General features: G+C 39.0%; 2 protein-coding genes across 3 annotated transcripts in view; one reads left to right on the top strand and one right to left on the bottom strand.

Annotated features, from left to right (window-relative positions):
* Positions 1-12,321, bottom strand: part of LOC110063414 (ribitol 5-phosphate transferase FKRP-like) — a 16,694-nt gene extending 4,373 nt beyond the window's left edge. The window contains exons 1-2 of one of the 2 annotated variants that reach the window (XM_089288132.1): positions 12,190-12,321; positions 2,228-2,257 (exon numbers count right to left, since the gene is read on the bottom strand). The gene's annotated coding sequence lies outside the window, so the exon portion shown is untranslated. The remainder of the gene's footprint in view (positions 1-2,227; positions 2,258-12,189) is intronic. The other variant, XM_020770399.2, reaches the window with a different exon arrangement.
* Positions 12,322-13,170: 849 nt separating this feature from the next.
* Positions 13,171-15,920, top strand: LOC149113251 (uncharacterized). The gene has a single exon (XM_089288131.1). The coding sequence runs from the start codon at positions 13,264-13,266 to the stop codon at positions 14,422-14,424; it is 1,161 nt and encodes a 386-aa protein (XP_089144257.1). The 5' UTR covers positions 13,171-13,263; the 3' UTR covers positions 14,425-15,920.
* Positions 15,921-17,324: the final 1,404 nt, after the last annotated feature.

Genomic DNA, 17,324 nt, shown 5'->3' with positions numbered 1-17,324 from the left:
TCGCATCAGTTTGGTTTATAAACAATACACAGTGGTCAGAACTGAGAAATATTCTCTCCACTGCCGAGTTGACTCCACTGACGGCGAAGTTTTCGAACAAAATTTTCCCGTAACAGTCAACAGCTTGCTTTCCGCATTGTTTCGTTAACAATGGAATCAAATGAGCCTGCACTTGTAGCTTGCAGCTTAAAATAACTTGAGCTTGAGCCGTGAGGCTATCCCTTTAAAGTGCCACTGAAACGAAATTTTCGTACTCTCTTTTTTTATCCCAATCTATAGTTTCAAACGTGCTGAAAGTAATGGTGAACTTTATTTCTGCCATATCCCAACAGAAAGTGCTTTTTTTAGATGTTGAAATCGACTTTTTGGAGCAAAACTGTGTCCGGGCTCTGGAACCGAGTTTAAGGACCTTGTGACGTCACTGGTTGTATTCACGCAAGAAGCGCTATAGATTCTCTCTTGTTTTCACTTGAGTTATTCAAGTTTATTCTTCATATTGTCGATACCTACTAGTTTTTTACCTTGTAATTTCTGTCCAGCCTTGACAGGAAATACACATCATAAACGTTGGAGGGCGCCAGAGAGTGTAGATTCACCAGAGTAAATGCTACAGATTATAACAGCTCAGTATACTTTTCGAACATGTTGAGTACTCGATTGGAGATTTCGAAGACGAGTGTGGCAACTTTTATATCACGTCCTGAAGCCTAAACACGATATTTCGTCGTCTGTTTTCAGCCTGGTTCTGAAAGTTGGATTCTCACGTTGATCTAAGGTCTATTAACAAGGTTCGAATATATCCTCGGCAACTTTACTGCATTAAAAGCCGTAAGCGCATCAGCCATCCGCACAATCACGAAGTTATTAACGGTCCACAAGCTTTGAGTCGAGTACTTCTTTGCACACTGAGGGCATCTTTTTATGATACTAATAAGTGAGAGTTCTTGTGGTAGACAAAATGTATCTTTGAAAATTGTGATCCGCAGCAGGGTTTGCTTTATCGCCGCATACGTATCAGTGTAAACAAAGCGGGAATTTCGCTTCTCTTTTACACGTATCTCCCAATTGCAATATTCCACGGCCGATGGATTACTTTGAGTTCTTTAGCACATACTTATGTCTATGATCTTCATTTAATAATATCCAAGTTCAAAACAATTCGTTAAAACGTCACTAGTTTACACACCTTTCGAAGGTTCATTAAACAGAATTTGAACTAATTTGCATATAGACCTTTCGCCGCCGACATTGTCACGCTTTCTCTCGTTTCCTGAAAACATACCTGTAGGGTCATGGCAGCTTAGTTTACCTTTATAGTTTAAATTCGCTCCCTCATATAAAAGAAGAGGGTTTCTTAAATTGTTGCTGTTGTGATAACTTGCAGGATGTAGCAGATACAACTGGACTAAAGGTCACTGTGGCACAATCTCGTCCGCCGTGAAACTCACAAAGCGTCCGGTTTCCTCGAAGCGAAGCAACTCGAAAACTCAAAGCGTTGTTGCTGCGATTCGTGCAGCAGCAGTCCGGATAATATTTTCAAAAGCCGCTTTCTCTTGTTTTCATGTCTTTTTTACTTTATGAGTGTAGATATTGTTTAATTGAGTGCTGGCATTTCACCAAGAGTCCCGATCATTTTGCGATCTAAGAACTCCCACTCGTTTGCTTGCTTACATAAAATATCCTGCAAATATCCAATTAAATAGACTGGAAAGCCCCAGGATCGACTCTCGACCTCTTCATGTTTAAGGCTACTGTGATTATCTGCTTTACAGCTCCGAGATGTCCTTAAGATGTTTTTTGGGGGGCTTCGAACAGTAATCTCTTCTCCCATAATCACTCTAAATTTTCAGCGCAGCATGAGAGTAATACAACCAGTGACGTCACTAGGCTGTTTTGGCCGCGCCAAAATGGCCGCCAATTTTGGGCTTAACCAGCCAACTTCGAACGGCTGAAAAAGCAGTTTTCGCTTACCGCATGCGAAAAAAAAGTTTGCAGTGTTTCCAAGTAAGGTTGAAACTTTATTACTAAGCAAAAATCTCACATACAAAAATTTCGTTTCAGTGGCACTTTAACGAAGGCTAGCTATAGATGACAAAGAACAACTTGTATAATAAGTTAAATACGGTGAATCTTGATCGCGGCGGCCGGCTTTCTAGCTGTGATCACCTCTACAGTAGGGACGTAGGAAAAACGGATTTAAAAACAAACAGCTGAATGATTTACGTACCTGTTTCAAAACTTCTTCCACAACGTTGAACTGTAAAAACAATAAAAATGAGTTAGGTCACTTTAATTGTGCCAAGTCATCGCAACGCACTGAGGATAAATTACGTCTGAATGACAAGACGGAAATTTCAAGTACATGACTCACTTTACGTCCAATATATGTTGTGATAATATAAAAGAAACCTTGGCCTTTAAAGTGTAGTTAATGAGTCTCTTAAACTGACTGGTTTGGCGGTATTGAGCTGGTATCTCTCTAACTGGTTCGAATTTGAAGACTTAGGTTTTGAGTCATGGCGCCATGTTTCCTCAGTCGTTTATCTGTACACTTATTCACTGGTCTCGACGAAAACTTTAAGGTTTGTTTTCTCGAGAATCTCGACGATTCCCGAGACTTCGGATTCGTGGGCAAACAAAACTAACCGTTTCCTAAGGGACCAGTAATTAAGCGTTTTGGTAAATAGCTGGAGTTTAGTGTAAAGTTATAAGTCAAGTAGAAGTCGAAGTAACCTCTGGTTCCTGGGCTCTGGTTAATGGAAGAGCGGGCGACATTAGCCCTTTTCCTGGTACGGTTGGTTTTATCATTTACATTTTGCAATGTTATTGAACGTGGATGCGAGGCAATCTACAAAATAGCCCGAAATGCTAGATTACATTGTAATGCCGGGCAACATATAGACTTAAGCAGTATCACGTGACCATAAATCAACGAATGAGAGCGCGCGTTAGATTAATCTCAACAGCTTGTTTGGTGAAGATGGCTGGATATTGGCCTCGTTCTTTTTTTGCGAGTTTATGAACCTCGACTCCGTCTCGGTCCACAAACACGCAAAAAAAGAACTTGGCTACTACCCAGCCATCTTGACCTCACACTTAGTCAATAACCCATACATTCACCAAATAAATCGCTATAGATTCAGTGGATAAGTGTTAAAAAAGCAAACCGCGCGATTTATCCACCTTTCGACCAACCGGGGCCAGCTATGTAGAGCGTTTCCACATGATCTCACGGCAGCCATAGATGCGTTCCAAAACAATAAAACGGCGGCGAATCCTGTGCGAGATGAACTTTTTTCTTATGTCAGAACTTCCTTTTGTTTCAATAAATTTGCATGTGTGCTGGCGACGTGAGTGAAAACCCTGTATAACAAAGTAATTTGTAACCTCTCCGGTAGAACCGTACTACAAATCATTAGAAACAACATGCAATAAGATTAACCTGTTTGGTTTTTTATAAGTTTCTTTAGCTTTTTCATTTCCACCCTTGGCTGAAAATTCCGCTACGCGCCGCTCAATTCTGCTTACAACTAATCACTTTTCTGCTAAAATGTTAGCATTGAATTGTTTTTTGTCATACAGATGAAAACGGCCACCCGGACTAGAGTCTTTGTTCTCCTCTTAGCTACAAGCGAAAGCCAGAGAACTTCTGCATAACGCGTTAGGGAAAATAATTGACGGTCTGTAACCAGATTACCTCTACATGTACACGTAGAAGTACTATCGGCTTAGTGTCTCCTCTACAAAACAAAAACGAAGATTGCGTAATGTCCGCGTCGCAGGTTTTTATTGACGCGTATGATAACTATTGGACTTATTCATAGTAAATGCTAAATGCAAATTATTTACAGCGACTTTGTAATACTGTACTACCAGTGTCACAGTTTCAGCTCACCTAACCGTACCGAACGGTGTTTCGTTGTGATTTAAGTTTATAAATCAGTCGTATCATTTTAGATGGCCGTTTCTATACCAGACACACATAATTTGTCTGCATGAACTGAGGTCAACAGTGGTCGATCAAAACGGTAACCTTCAGACGCTCCAGGAGTTGTCAGAGTGATTGCAACATGTTTTTCTTCGAATACCCTCCCGGTTAGCGATTCTATGGATCGAACCCTGCCTGAATCAAAAAGAAACGCTCGCAACCGAACGGCGAAACATGTGCTTGGATCGAAAATCGTGCCAAAAATGTACAAATGTACATGCTGCCAACAAGTTCACGCCAGGGGCGGGGGAGAACACTCTGCGACGCCTGGCACTTTTTGTGTATCTGAATCATCCAACAAAAAATGACGTCACATCCGGTAAAAAAGAGCGCTGAGCGGCAAAATCAAATTTGAACATGGCATAATCGTTCTCTCAGTAAGTAAAATGGCAATATTTTGCAATCGACCGGATATTTTTAACGTTTTATTTGGCCACGATAAACAAAATTTTGTCTTCTTCCTCGTCATATCAGTTTGTTTGAAGGACAGGGTAATCATTTATTCAAAAACACGCTGTTTTGAAGGCGTGTTTTTACGAAATGTCGCCATTTCTTCCTCGCTGAATTCCACAGGAGTCATCGTTTGTGTGGAAATAATGAATTCTAGGTAAGTTGCACTCAATTCAAATATCCTATTCTCTTAGGTGGGCATCACACTAAGAAAAATGCACAATGACGGGTTTCTAGACATGGGGTAACCTAATAAACAGAAGCGCATTTTTTAAAATTTACTGTTGCCAACACTCGAGAGTACTTGAGTGCTGTTAATCGTATCACTGCAAGAATAGACCCACACACATAACGCGCTTTGCAGAACTTTCTTGCCGATCGACACTAACACAAACTCATGTGTTTGCTCATGACTCAAACTGATGCCATAAAATATGTTACGATTGGTTATGAACCTTAAACAAGATAAGTTTTCCCTAAGCAATCCCTTAATTGATAAACGCTTCGTTACAGGTAGGCCGTGAACCCCTTAAAAAAAGCAAGAGGATTAGTTTTAACGGCGATTAAGTAATTTGGGCATGTCGTGGTTTTTTCTCATTTATAATCAAATTTATTTTTCCGTTTCAACCGTGTTAAACGTCAGCAACGTTAAGTTCCAATACCCCCCCCCCCCCCACCACTGAGGTCAACCATGCACCTTTTCTTCAAACCCTCTTATTTGCCCTGTTTGCAGACCAAGTTCCTTATTTATTAATCCCTGTCATATTGGCAACCCATTTTGAAAGGTTACTAAAAAATTGTGCATTATATTTCAGTGTGCTTCCTCTATGTAATCTTACATCAAGATATTTCAATCCTCAAGGGAATGAGAAAACACTAACAATACTGACAATTTTCAGTAATTCATCACTCTTTCAATATGCCATCTAAACAAATTGTTCGTAAACAGTAGTGAAATTTCATGCCCCTACATCTAGCCATAAAAGCAAGTCTGGGAACAGGCAATAGCAACACAGGCTAGTGAATTTTACAAGCTAATGAACTCATGTCTAACAATGATGAGTGATGATGAAGCATGGTGCAGTGAAACTGAAGAATCAGACTGTGAGTGACACTGATACAGTCAGTGTCGTGAGAGTGATGCTAGTGTCTGTGAACTTGGACCAGATCAGCAAAGAAAAGGTTTCGTACTAGAAATTGACAGAGAGCAACAAGTTTGTGCTAAAAAAGTGAAGAAGCTGGCTCAGACCAGTCTTGAAGCCAGCTTCATCACTACTTACAGTACTTGTCAAGAGTTCCTGACTTGTGTATGTGGGAAGGCTCTCTGTAATGACCTATGTGGGGTGGCTCAGCTCACGATGAGTACCTTTTTCAGGCTTCAGGTATAAAATGATAGGGATTTCACAAGTTGAGGTGTATGAAAGGGTAGGAAAATCTGTTTTCTAGGGATTCCATTCTTCTGGTTCTAAAATGTTGTTGAAAAGCTCTCATTTACTCTCCTCAGCCAGAATGAAGAGATTCTATAATATTGTTTATTAACCTCTTTCCAAGGGAATAGAAAAGGGATGCAGTATTCTTAAAAAGGTTTGTTAAAGGGGTACATTTACCCTTTTGCAATGTAAGGTCGACAAAAGAGGTGCCATTTCTATCAAAATGGTACAAATGTATACAAAAGGGTAAGGGGTACTGGACCTTGAGATAAGGCCTTTCCATTTAAAATTTTGTAGAATACCCCCCCCCCCACCCCACCCCCCCACCAGCTTGTGTAACAAAGATGTTCAAATTATTGTATTGTGAAAAAAGGCAATTATTAAAAAACAAAACAGTGCCAAGAGATTAAGTGATTGTCAAGGCAAGTTTCCATTTGTATTTTGAATTAAAATGGGTATAACATTATCCTCAAGTACACTTTGCAGCTTCACAGAGAGGCCCAGACTGATAATGAAAACATATGTTTTATCACTCAAAATTCTATTTTTGCCCCTTCCCTTGTACCTTGTGATCTTTGTAGGGAAATTCTCAAAAGGTCCCCAATCCCCCCCCCCCCCAAAAAAAAAATTCAAATTTTATATACAAATCACTTTTTTATCTTGAAAATGGTCTCAGAGACAACAAAACACTTTTATGGCTAGCTAAACTACTTATTAGGAAAATAAAAATGTTCAAGGAAAAAATGAACAGGAAGAAACAACAATAAATTAACTTTTTTTTTCAGAAGAGCTACTACTTGTATATTTTTTTAACGTACATGTAGGTCAACATAATTTGTTTTCACAATTTACCACAAAAGAAAACACCACAGAAATGAGAATTATAGTTGTGGCATCTGAGCTACATTTTTAAATGGAAACATTTCCCAGAAAAAAATTCCAAAATATATTCTTACCAGTACAACAACTTACCAAATATATTTTGTAGAGAAGTTTACTTAATTAATAAAATTGATTTAGTGAAATTTTCTATTTAATTTTTGTACACCTGATCTTACAGAGTGCAACCTTTGGTCTAACTGGTTCACTTTACTGTTATGGAATAATTAAATTAATCACACCAGAGTGGCTTTGCATCTTTATTATAATTCTCATTATCAGTAGAGAAATCACACTTGTACTCTGGTCCACTGACACTCTTACGTGTATGTTAAACATGGGAAAGCAGGTTGCATCATCTAAATCATAGCATTGTATGCCTGTGTGGGGTGTATATGCCAGGAAGTAACCACCTAAGAAAAGACAAATATAAATTATGTCATTGTTTCAATGACTCACCGTAAGTGGGTATTTGCTCATTTACCACCTTAATAAACAAGATATATTAAAGTATAATTTTTACTTCCGCTTTAAACTTTTCAAACCTACAGTTTGTTTTCACTTTCAGAGAGGTTCTTAAATTCACAAGCACCCACCCCCTCAGTCCCGATTCCTGCTCTCCCATAGCCAGGATCCCATTTCAACCCTTCATAATCACATTAAATCAGTAATTTTTTTTCCAATTTTGGTCTGACTTGGATTCATCTCCACCCAGCCACGAAAGCAATGGTGGTAGATTTCCGTATATTTGTTGGTCTAGTTTACTATTGCACTTAGATTCCCACCTCCCTTTTGACAGAATTAAATTCGATTAAAAAATAAACTACAGTAGTTTAATCAAATTAATGCAGAGGCAAACATGTATTGAACCAGGACGTTACTATAATTTTGATACAAACGATACCAAAGTATAACTTACATAATTAAAATCACATCTTCTCTGTTGTAATTTAAGACAGTGCAGCTACTAATAGATTAACCACAAAAACCTAAAAACATGACTTTAGAAACACAGGTAAGTGAGAATATTGCCAGTTTTGCTTTTGCTACCAACCACTCTGCTTTTAAAAAAAATACATGGAAGATAATGACAAAGCAATAACAAAACCAACTAACCAACCTCTGGCAATTCAATAAACACACCAAATTCCCCTCCAAAATTCTCTTCAACACCTTACAGTACATGTAAATGTCAGCAGCATAAATTCAACTCAATGATTTGGCATGCTACTATCATCAAATTTTTACCCCTTGATTCAGAATTTTTAGGAGTATCAAATAGAATTTCACTTTAGATTACAAAAAGCACTGTTTACCTTTGCAAATATCTGCATTAGTTCTGGAGATATTTAAGTTTAAAATGTGTAAAATATATGCAAATGAGAGGACTGATGATGTCATACACCAAACCCAATATTACATCAAGTGCAGACCATATATACAGCAGAGATTATTGAAACTTGGTAGCCAGTTATAGTTCTACAGGCAACACATTAATAGGGCTGTAAAAAATATGTTCCCAATTGGCAACTCAATCTTTTCCGGTCCCCTCTAACCCAATTTCAATAATGCTGTGATTTTCAGCTTGAAAAACATTAATCAAGGCCATGACTTCAACCTTACTATTTAATAGGCTTGCTGGATCATGCAGATGAAGCACCATTGGCAAATATCAAAATGGAACTCCAAAGGTGGCCAGAAAGGCCTAGAATATCAGGGAAGGTCTGAAATGCAGTCTGTTGCCATGGCACCAAAACTGTTAAGCTCATATTATGTAGCACATCTGCAAATTGCATCTTACATGTAATAGCACTGTCCCCACTGGAGCCATGGTTCAGTAGTTTACTTGGACAATAAATTTCATAACTTTCCTGGGGGACTGGATGATCTAAATGGTATGTGGGAGACTCCCAGAATATTTGCAAGAATGTATGACTATCTCTATAAATAAATAAATAAATAAATAAATAAATAAATAAATAAATAAATAAATAAACAGACACTAACACTACTAACATGATTGAGTTTGGAAAATATATATATATTTTTAGTTCATGATATTTTGAAAAATTCCCCTCTCCCATCTAACAGGCTGATCTTCTTTAATTTGGTACTTGAAATTGATAACAAGGATGCTACACCTTGGCAGCTTATTGGCCAGGATATGTTGCACAGTCTTCACATCAGATAATGGGTCTGTACATATTATTTACGTATTTATTAAACAGATATCTCCCCATCCCATCCCTATGGAAATTCCAATTTTGATTAATACTTTTTTTTAAAAAGTTTGGCTTTTGAGACCCTCCCCATCCTTGGAATTTCCAATAATCTCCTTGGGGTGGGTAATTGGACATTTTCTAGAACCACACAATAAAACAAATAAACAAACTTTAAGATAAAATGTTAAAATATAAGTCAGTGTGACATATATACATTGATTAACTTATAAAGACATGATTGATCATTGCAACTATACACAACTTGAGGAAAGGTGAAATTATAGCCTGAAAAAAAAAAATTAGGTATGAACTGGATTCCAACCCATGACCTCTGTGATACCGGTGTGATAACTTAATTAAAGTTCTATGCTACAACATACCAAACTGCTAATTTATCATGAAGTGACACAGCTAAAGGAAAGTTGTCAAGATATCAACTTTTATGTGAATTCTAAAAGATCACTACAAGTCTTCTAAATTTAAGATTATTATACCTAACAAAAGTCTTATCGATAATGATGAAAATTGAGGTAGCTTATTCTAAAAAATGTACCAAATTAAAGACTAGAGGGCAAAAGCCTTACCCTAGAGTATTTATGACCAAAACGGCTGAATAACCATACCCTTTGGGGCTGCACATAGCTATATATAGCACATAGAGGAGAGTTTCCCCCCCCCCTCCTCCCGCTGGAGCAGGAATCAAAATATTATTGCATTGATGACATAATAAAGATAAAATCTCAAAATAATCAAGAGTTACATGTATGCAAGGGACTTCACTATCAAAATGATGCCTGTTGCTTACTGTACATGTAAATTGTTCAGTTCCAGAAAATATCCATACTCCCCCCACAGAAGGGATTGGAATTTCCTGGGGGGTGGGGAGATTCTATAAGACCAAAAAATTTAAAGAAACGTATGAAGCTCAATAGGAATTTCCAGAGGGGTGGAGGGGGGGACTCAGAAAAATTCTCTTCCGTGGGGGAGGTATGGATATTTTCTGGAACTACACGTTGCATAAATTACTCCTACAATGTGTCAGAATTCTGTTAATCTGGTCACCAACAGGCCACAAAAATCTGACTGTATAATTAATAAATAAGAAAATGACCGACTGAGCTTTTGTTTGAGCCAGAATAGAGTGGCCATAATAATGAGGTGGCTGTGTTAATGGGGGTGTCTGTAAGGTGAGGTACATTCCACAGTTAAGTGATAAAAATGACACTCTCAAACACCAGTACCCATAAAGATTTTGGACAGTACATTTCGCATAATCAGTTGGAAGAGGAAGAGGGAAAATGGAAATAAAATAGAATGGCTCTTGTGTGCCAGAGACAACCGTTTCCCCGAGTTACCCTGGCGAACCTACGTAACTTTTCACTTATTTCTTTGCAAAATTCAACCAACTGTTTACACGAGGATCACGAACCAGACTTGGGGGCGAGACAATTCAGGTGAACGAGTTGACTTGCCTTGGTATATAAAGTAACCAACAACTTTTCTTTGAGTATACGTAAACACTTTGGCTCGCCTAACTGGAACAACTCTCAGCATGGCGAGTGTCACGTAATGTCTAGATTTAAGATTTAAAGCAGCAATTTGTACCAAAGAAGAGAAAATTAACTCAGCAAAACACACCGTGATCAAATGACTGACGGAAACTTAAACAAAGAGGAATAGTTGCACATTTGATTATTTAATAAGAGTTACGAATAATCACGCAGGGTCAAAAAAAAAATCATGCTGGGTCAACTTTTACTCGGCCTACAGGGGCTACATTTTCACATACAAACACTTGATAAAGTTGCCTCAGGGGGAGGGTTATCTCGGGTACCCGAGACCATATAAATGGGACCTGTGTTGCCTCAAAGAACACCCCCACGATTTTCAAAGGGGAAGGTCCTTAAACAGGACCTAAACTTTGGGCAGCTTCAATGGCAGATTCCCCCTGATGGCCTGGATTTGAATAATTGATTTAATTACTTTTAAAGAAGACTAGAACTTAGAAATCTTGCTCGAATTTCGATCCAGCGAGACATAAGCTTCCATGCCGTGAATCAAGCTTTTACTGGGCGTTTTAAAAGCACTCACCAGAGAAAGAGACTGATGACCCCAAAGTACCAATATATATGTACTGTATCTTACTGAAAACAACAATCTTCAACGAGAGATGTGGGAATGTGGGATACTGACCTTCAGCATGCGATCCAGCTTGTCTCTTCTACCAATACACGTGAGCCAAGAGCAACAAAAGCTCTGGTGACAGCGACTTTCGGAGCTAAACGGCTTCTGTTAATTATGTTCCCGTAGTACACAGTGCAAACTATGGCCAGCAATACTTCATCCAGGTTGTTGTTAACATTATAGGCTATTGCACTTATTGTTATCACTAAATCACGAACAACAAGAACCAAAAGTCGGAATAACACCAGTTTTGCAAATGTGTAAAATTCGCCCGACGATGACCAAAGGCTCTCCGTTATTTTGCTTCAAAACAATAATAAACTTTTCTCTTTTCCCGAATTTTTTGCTTAAAAAGTCGAAGTAATGTGTCTGCAACATCTTTCCATCCTCAATATAAAATGAAACGAAACTGATGGTTTACAAATAGAGGGAAATCGTGAGTAATCGAAACGCCATTTTCTCGCTTTGTGAAACGAGCCGCGAAGCGCAGTTTAAACCGGATGTGACGTCATTTTTTGTTGGATGATGCCTATACGAAAATTTCAGGAGTCTTCCGCTCCGCCCCTGGTTCACGCAAATAATTAATTTTAAAATAAATGCAGATTATGCACGCACAAGCAGACTAAAACAAAACTTAAAATGATAACTTTGACTGTAATTGCAGTCCGTAATTGTAGTATAACCCTTTTTTTAAGTCGATGCGTGATGCACAAGTTGGTAAATAGCGAAGTAATTATTTTCGAGACAGTGTACGAAATTCGACGCCTGAGTGAGTTACATCGATCGACCAATATCAAATAAAAGCTCTGTTCGACTTGCGAACTACTTCAAGCTTTTTAACGCATGGCCATTAAATCGTCGAGGACAGAAAGACGTCAAAATCATTAGCTACCGAGTAACATTCTAGAACTGATTCGAAGATAACTCTTCGCCTCCAGCCACGCGAAATGTGTTACTACAACCTTATCGGCGCTCTGCTTTCGCACAGACAATCATGTATTATACAATTTTCGAATTGTAACTTCGCTAAACTTACCTTTACTTCAACAGAATCGCCGAACGACCCAATATTTCGTCAGAACTGGAGCTCTTTATTCGACATTGCGGTCATTATAATATGTAAGCGTTTCACGCGATCACACCTCAGACAAAAGAAGCACGTGATGTCTACAAATCCCGTGACAGGAAGGCCCGTGATATTTTTAGAGAGCTCCCTCAAATGAAATTTTGCGTCTCAAAAAACATATCTTGATAGGACGTGATTTATTTTAGTTGCACAGAATACTACAGTCCTTACCTATGTCCTTAGTTTAACAAAGGGAGTCTATGTTGCCATGCGTCTGTTTAGTAATTGATCACAGATGACTTCAAAATGAGGTGGTGGTGATGCAATAGGCCGTATCCGAAATAATGCAATGGTCGTCCCCGAATCTCCGAATTCCTTTCATTTTAAAGCAAGTCAAGTTCAGATATATATTGAAATGAATAGGATTTGCATAAAAAAGAAAGCGCAGGTGAAAACATTTTAATTTCATATTACGGTTTCGAACGAAGATTAGTTTTGGCCCAGAGGCAAAAGGCAACTCGGACAATGCTAAATTTATGATAAATTAAAATAAAATAATTAAGTTCTTGGATATTAGACTTGGAAGGGAGTTTTCCTCCAATTGTTTATTTTCCAATACATCAATTTCGATAGATTAAAATTCAGCCAAAAACAATAGACCTCAGGACGACACGGTGGCCCATAGGGGCAAAACACAACTCAATTTCTCTTCTGAAACACAACAATCTTTTGGAGAACACAACAATCTTTCGGAGAACACAACAATCTTTTAGAGAACACAACAATCTTTTCGAGAACACCACAATCTTTTTCAGAACACAACGAAATTTCCTGATACACAACAATCTTTTTCGAAACACAATAAAATTTTCTGATACAAAAACGCAAACTAAAACACAACAAAATTAATTGAAACACAACAAAATTTCAAAGTACCGGTAACTAACCCTGATGCTGAAAGCGACCGGAACCTGGGACTAGCTCTGGTCAACGTCACTGAAAGGCGCCATTTTTGTACCGTTCATGTGGTGGATTTGATCTGAAATGGCTTCTTCAGGTTCAATAAGCTATAATCCAGAGGAGGAAAGCATAATTTCATATTACTTTTCAAGAGGATATACGTATGAAGTCATCACTGAATTTTTAGCTAAGTTTCATGGCATTACGATGTGTGTACGAACATTGAAAAATAGGTTGAAGCAATTGAACTTAAGGAGAAGATTGCCATCTTTTGATATGGACGTTGTACGGGAACAAATCATGAATGAGCTTAGTGGTCCAGGCTGCCAAGGTGGATATAGAAGTATGTGGCATACCCTACGACTAAAAAATATTCAAGTTCCTAGACATGTTGTAGCTGACCTTATGAGGGAAATGGATCTAGAAGGATGTGAGCAGAGAAGGGCAAAAAGCCTTAAAAGAAGAAGTTACTTCTCATCTGGTCCAAACTACACATGGCACGTCGACGGATACGACAAATTAAAACCTTATGGATTTCCAAAACATGGGTGTATCGATGGCTGGAGTCGAAAAATAATGTGGCTAACCGTCACAAAGTCAAACAACCATCCAGAAATTATTGCCAATTTCTATTTGAACTGTGTGGCAGAGCTAGGAGGCTGTCCAGTGAAACTGAGGACTGACTGTGGAACAGAAAATGGCGTGATGGCAGCGATGCAATGTACATTTCAAGATGCAGAAGCGCACAAGTATGGGTCATCTCCGTCGAACCAAAGGATTGAGGGCTGGTGGGCATTTTACAGAAGAAACAGGTCTGGTTGGTGGATTAACTTCTTTAAAAGCCTTATGGAACAGGAAATCATTAACCCTGGAGATGAGATTCAAATGGCATGCCTCTGGTTCTGTTTTGCTCAGTTACTTCAAGATGACCCAGACAAAGTTAAAGAACACTGGAACACACATTTAATAAGGGGCTCTAGGCATGACACTATCAGTGGGAGACCGGATGAACTATTCTTTCTCCCAGAGCTTCATGGAGGAGTAGATGGTCTACTTCACCCGATATTGGATGATGAGATCCAATCTATGAGGGAGAACCTGACCTATGAAGAGGAGGAGAGCTTCTACCAAGGGTACTTTGAACATGTACTGGAAAACACCGAGTTGCAGCTGCCCCACAGTATTGAAGAGGGAGTCTCTCTGTATAAAGACCTCCTTGAAATTGCTAACATAGATGATGTTTAATGAAGAAGAAAGAGCTGTGCAATATCAGTAGGGGCAGGTTCATACATAAGTGTTCACTTTGATACAGGCCCATTACACCCATGACTGATTTATACCTTGTATTTTCCATTTCAGTACTGTGCAAGTAAAACTTAAAAGGTATCCATCAGACTCAACATTAAAATATTTTAATATAATTATCCATCATCAGTGGTTACAAGTAATGAAACACCCCTTACTGTGGAATGAATTGCAACAATATCATTGTGTGATGATTTATGAAAATGTCAACAATCTTAATCCTTTGAGCCCCAGAATCCACATACAAACAATCCTTGCTGATCTCCTTACATTTTCTTCTAAATGGCTCTTTGTTCCCGGAAGAGTGCTCACTTCGCTTCCATCCGGAAAGCACAGTTTATAAGTCTTGTCATTTCTGAAAGTACGGTCGTAAGAACTTCGTTTCTTCAAGGCTTCGTCAAGTATTGCCTCGGCTGAGGCATGTTTCTTGACTTTTAGGGGAAGGGACTGCCTCTCACGGGCTTGAAAACGCCGCACGATAGAGAACCAATCCCGATGGTTATAGTTACAAATTCGTCCATCTTCGCTTTCTTGGACTTGGAATTGAAGGTGGTTTGCCTCTCTTTCGACTTTTGGGATAAAAATTTCTTGAAAGAGGACACTTGACTAGCTGAAGACGAAGATAAACTTACACCGCACTTTGGGCAAAACTTGTGATCTGCTCTTCTCCAACCACCACAACCGTGACAAAACATAGCGGGCAACAGGATGGAGGACAAGAGTAAAGGGTTCATGTGACCAGAGCTAGTCCCAGGTTCCGGTCGCTTTCAGCATCAGGGTTAGTTACCAGTGCTTTGAAATTTTGTTGTGTTTCAATTAATTTTGTTGTGTTTTAGTTTGCGTTTGTGTATCAGAAAATTTATTGTGTTCTGAAAAAGATTGTGGTGTTCTCTAAAAGATTGTTGTGTTCTCTAAAAGATTGTTGTGTTCTCTAAAAGATTGTGGTGTTCTCTAAAAGATTGTTGTGTTCTCCGAAAGATTGTTGTGTTCTCCAAAAGATTGTTGTGTTTCAGAAGAGAAATTGAGTTGTGTTTTGCCCCAATGGGCCACCGTAGGACGAGGCTCTCAGGGAATAACTTGTTTTAGGTTGAATTTTAATACAGTCAAACTTCCAGTTGCGACCACCTCTCCTTGGAGACCAGTTTTCCAAAATACCAAAAGTTGCTAAGTCAAATCACCATATTTTGAACGTCTTGTAAGCAACCACCTCTCGTAAGCGACCGCGACCACTTTTAGAGCTAAAACTTTGAAATGATCTTTTGTTTTAACTTCCCGTAAGCGACCACTTGACAGATAATAGAGCGGAAATCGGATAATAAGGTGTTGTAACATTATCGCATTCGTAGGTAGTACAAGAGATGGAAATTTCCCAGTTGATAGTACCGAATTTTTTCTCGGAATTGACTTTTCACATGAATAAAACATTTAAAACATGGGTAAGTCTCTGTAGTTACCATATGCTAATGAGGCAAAATTTTAACCGAATATGGTCTAAGCTCTCGCACTAAGCGACCACCCAAGCTTGACATTTTGGGTGGTCGCTTACGGGAGGTTCGACTGCATATCGAAATTGGGCTCTTCCCCATAATACACTGTTTGTCCCCCAAATTTTGCATAAACTGTTGTTGTGAAATGCTCTTGGAAGGTCTGCATAATCCCAAATACATTTCACAACAATAGTCTATTCTAAATTTGGGGGACAAACAGAGTGAATATGGGGAATTGGACTGTTTTCGATACATTAAAATTTAGCTTGGTAGTGAGGCTCAGAGGAAACAAACAGAGGAAATTGAAAGACCATGTTAATTCATTTCTTTTATTTGTGTCCTCTAGGCCTCACAATCAAGCTGAATTTTAATATATCGAAAGTGACCAATCAGTTATCGAGTCTTATCAGTCGTAAGGTCAAACAAGCTCGTACCCAGGGCTTTTCCCTTTGAACTTGGGAAAAGCCTTCGGAACGAGGTTGCTTGCTGGAAACTTTTAAACGACCATGTGACCGAAAGAAACGTTCACATAACTGGTCTGGAAAACGTTTGTCGAACGCTCATAACCAGAGCTGACAAACGTTTATTATTCCTTTATGTTGCCAACGAATGCACTGATCGTATCTGGAAAAGTAAATGATTTTTCGGCGCTTACCTTGCATGGAGGGGAAGAGAATTCCAGGGGGGGAGTCCTGTAGCTGGGAAAAACAACAAAAGAGCGCTCAGAAAGGCAACAAAGTTCACATTGTAGAGAGGATCCGTCGGCCGTTTACATGAAAAGAATAAATACTGCGTTCACACTAGCACTGACTGCATGCTTGGAGTAAACCTGTTTAGGCCGCGTCCACACTGCGTTGGAGAAATTTGAAAACGCAGCTTTATTTCAACGGTTAGGTCTACCGTCCACACTAATCCGTCACGAAAACGGAGCTTTTCCAAAACGCTTTTCAAACCGGAGGAATTTGAAAACGCCGGCTTTTCTGTTGGACGGAAAACATTTTGAAAACGGAGCCACACCAGAAGTCAAAAGCATATTTCCTCATCTGTATCTACTATATACATGTACGCCCCCGTCTATTTCTACGGTTTGGCCTACCGTCCACACTAATCCGTCCCGAAAACGGAGCTTTTCGAAAACGCTCTTCAAATTGGCTTTTCGTTTTCGTTTGGACGGAAAACATTTTGAAAACCGAGCTCTACCAGACGTTTTGAAAAGGTCCGTTTCCTTCCACACTAAAACTTCCTTTACGAAAACCAACGTTTTCGGTGGACAATTTCTTAACTCTCCACAGCCTAGTGTGGACAGGACCTTAAATAATTAAGTCGGTAAAAAAATCGTGAGACATCACACCA

This window comes from Orbicella faveolata, unplaced genomic scaffold (genome assembly GCF_042242905.1).
Source record: "Orbicella faveolata isolate gen_17 unplaced genomic scaffold, um_ofav_v1 contig_15, whole genome shotgun sequence".
In the NCBI taxonomy this organism is placed as follows: Eukaryota; Metazoa; Cnidaria; class Anthozoa; order Scleractinia; family Merulinidae; genus Orbicella; species Orbicella faveolata.
Note: the sequence above shows the minus strand (reverse complement) of the source record. Positions and strands in the feature narration are given on the sequence as shown.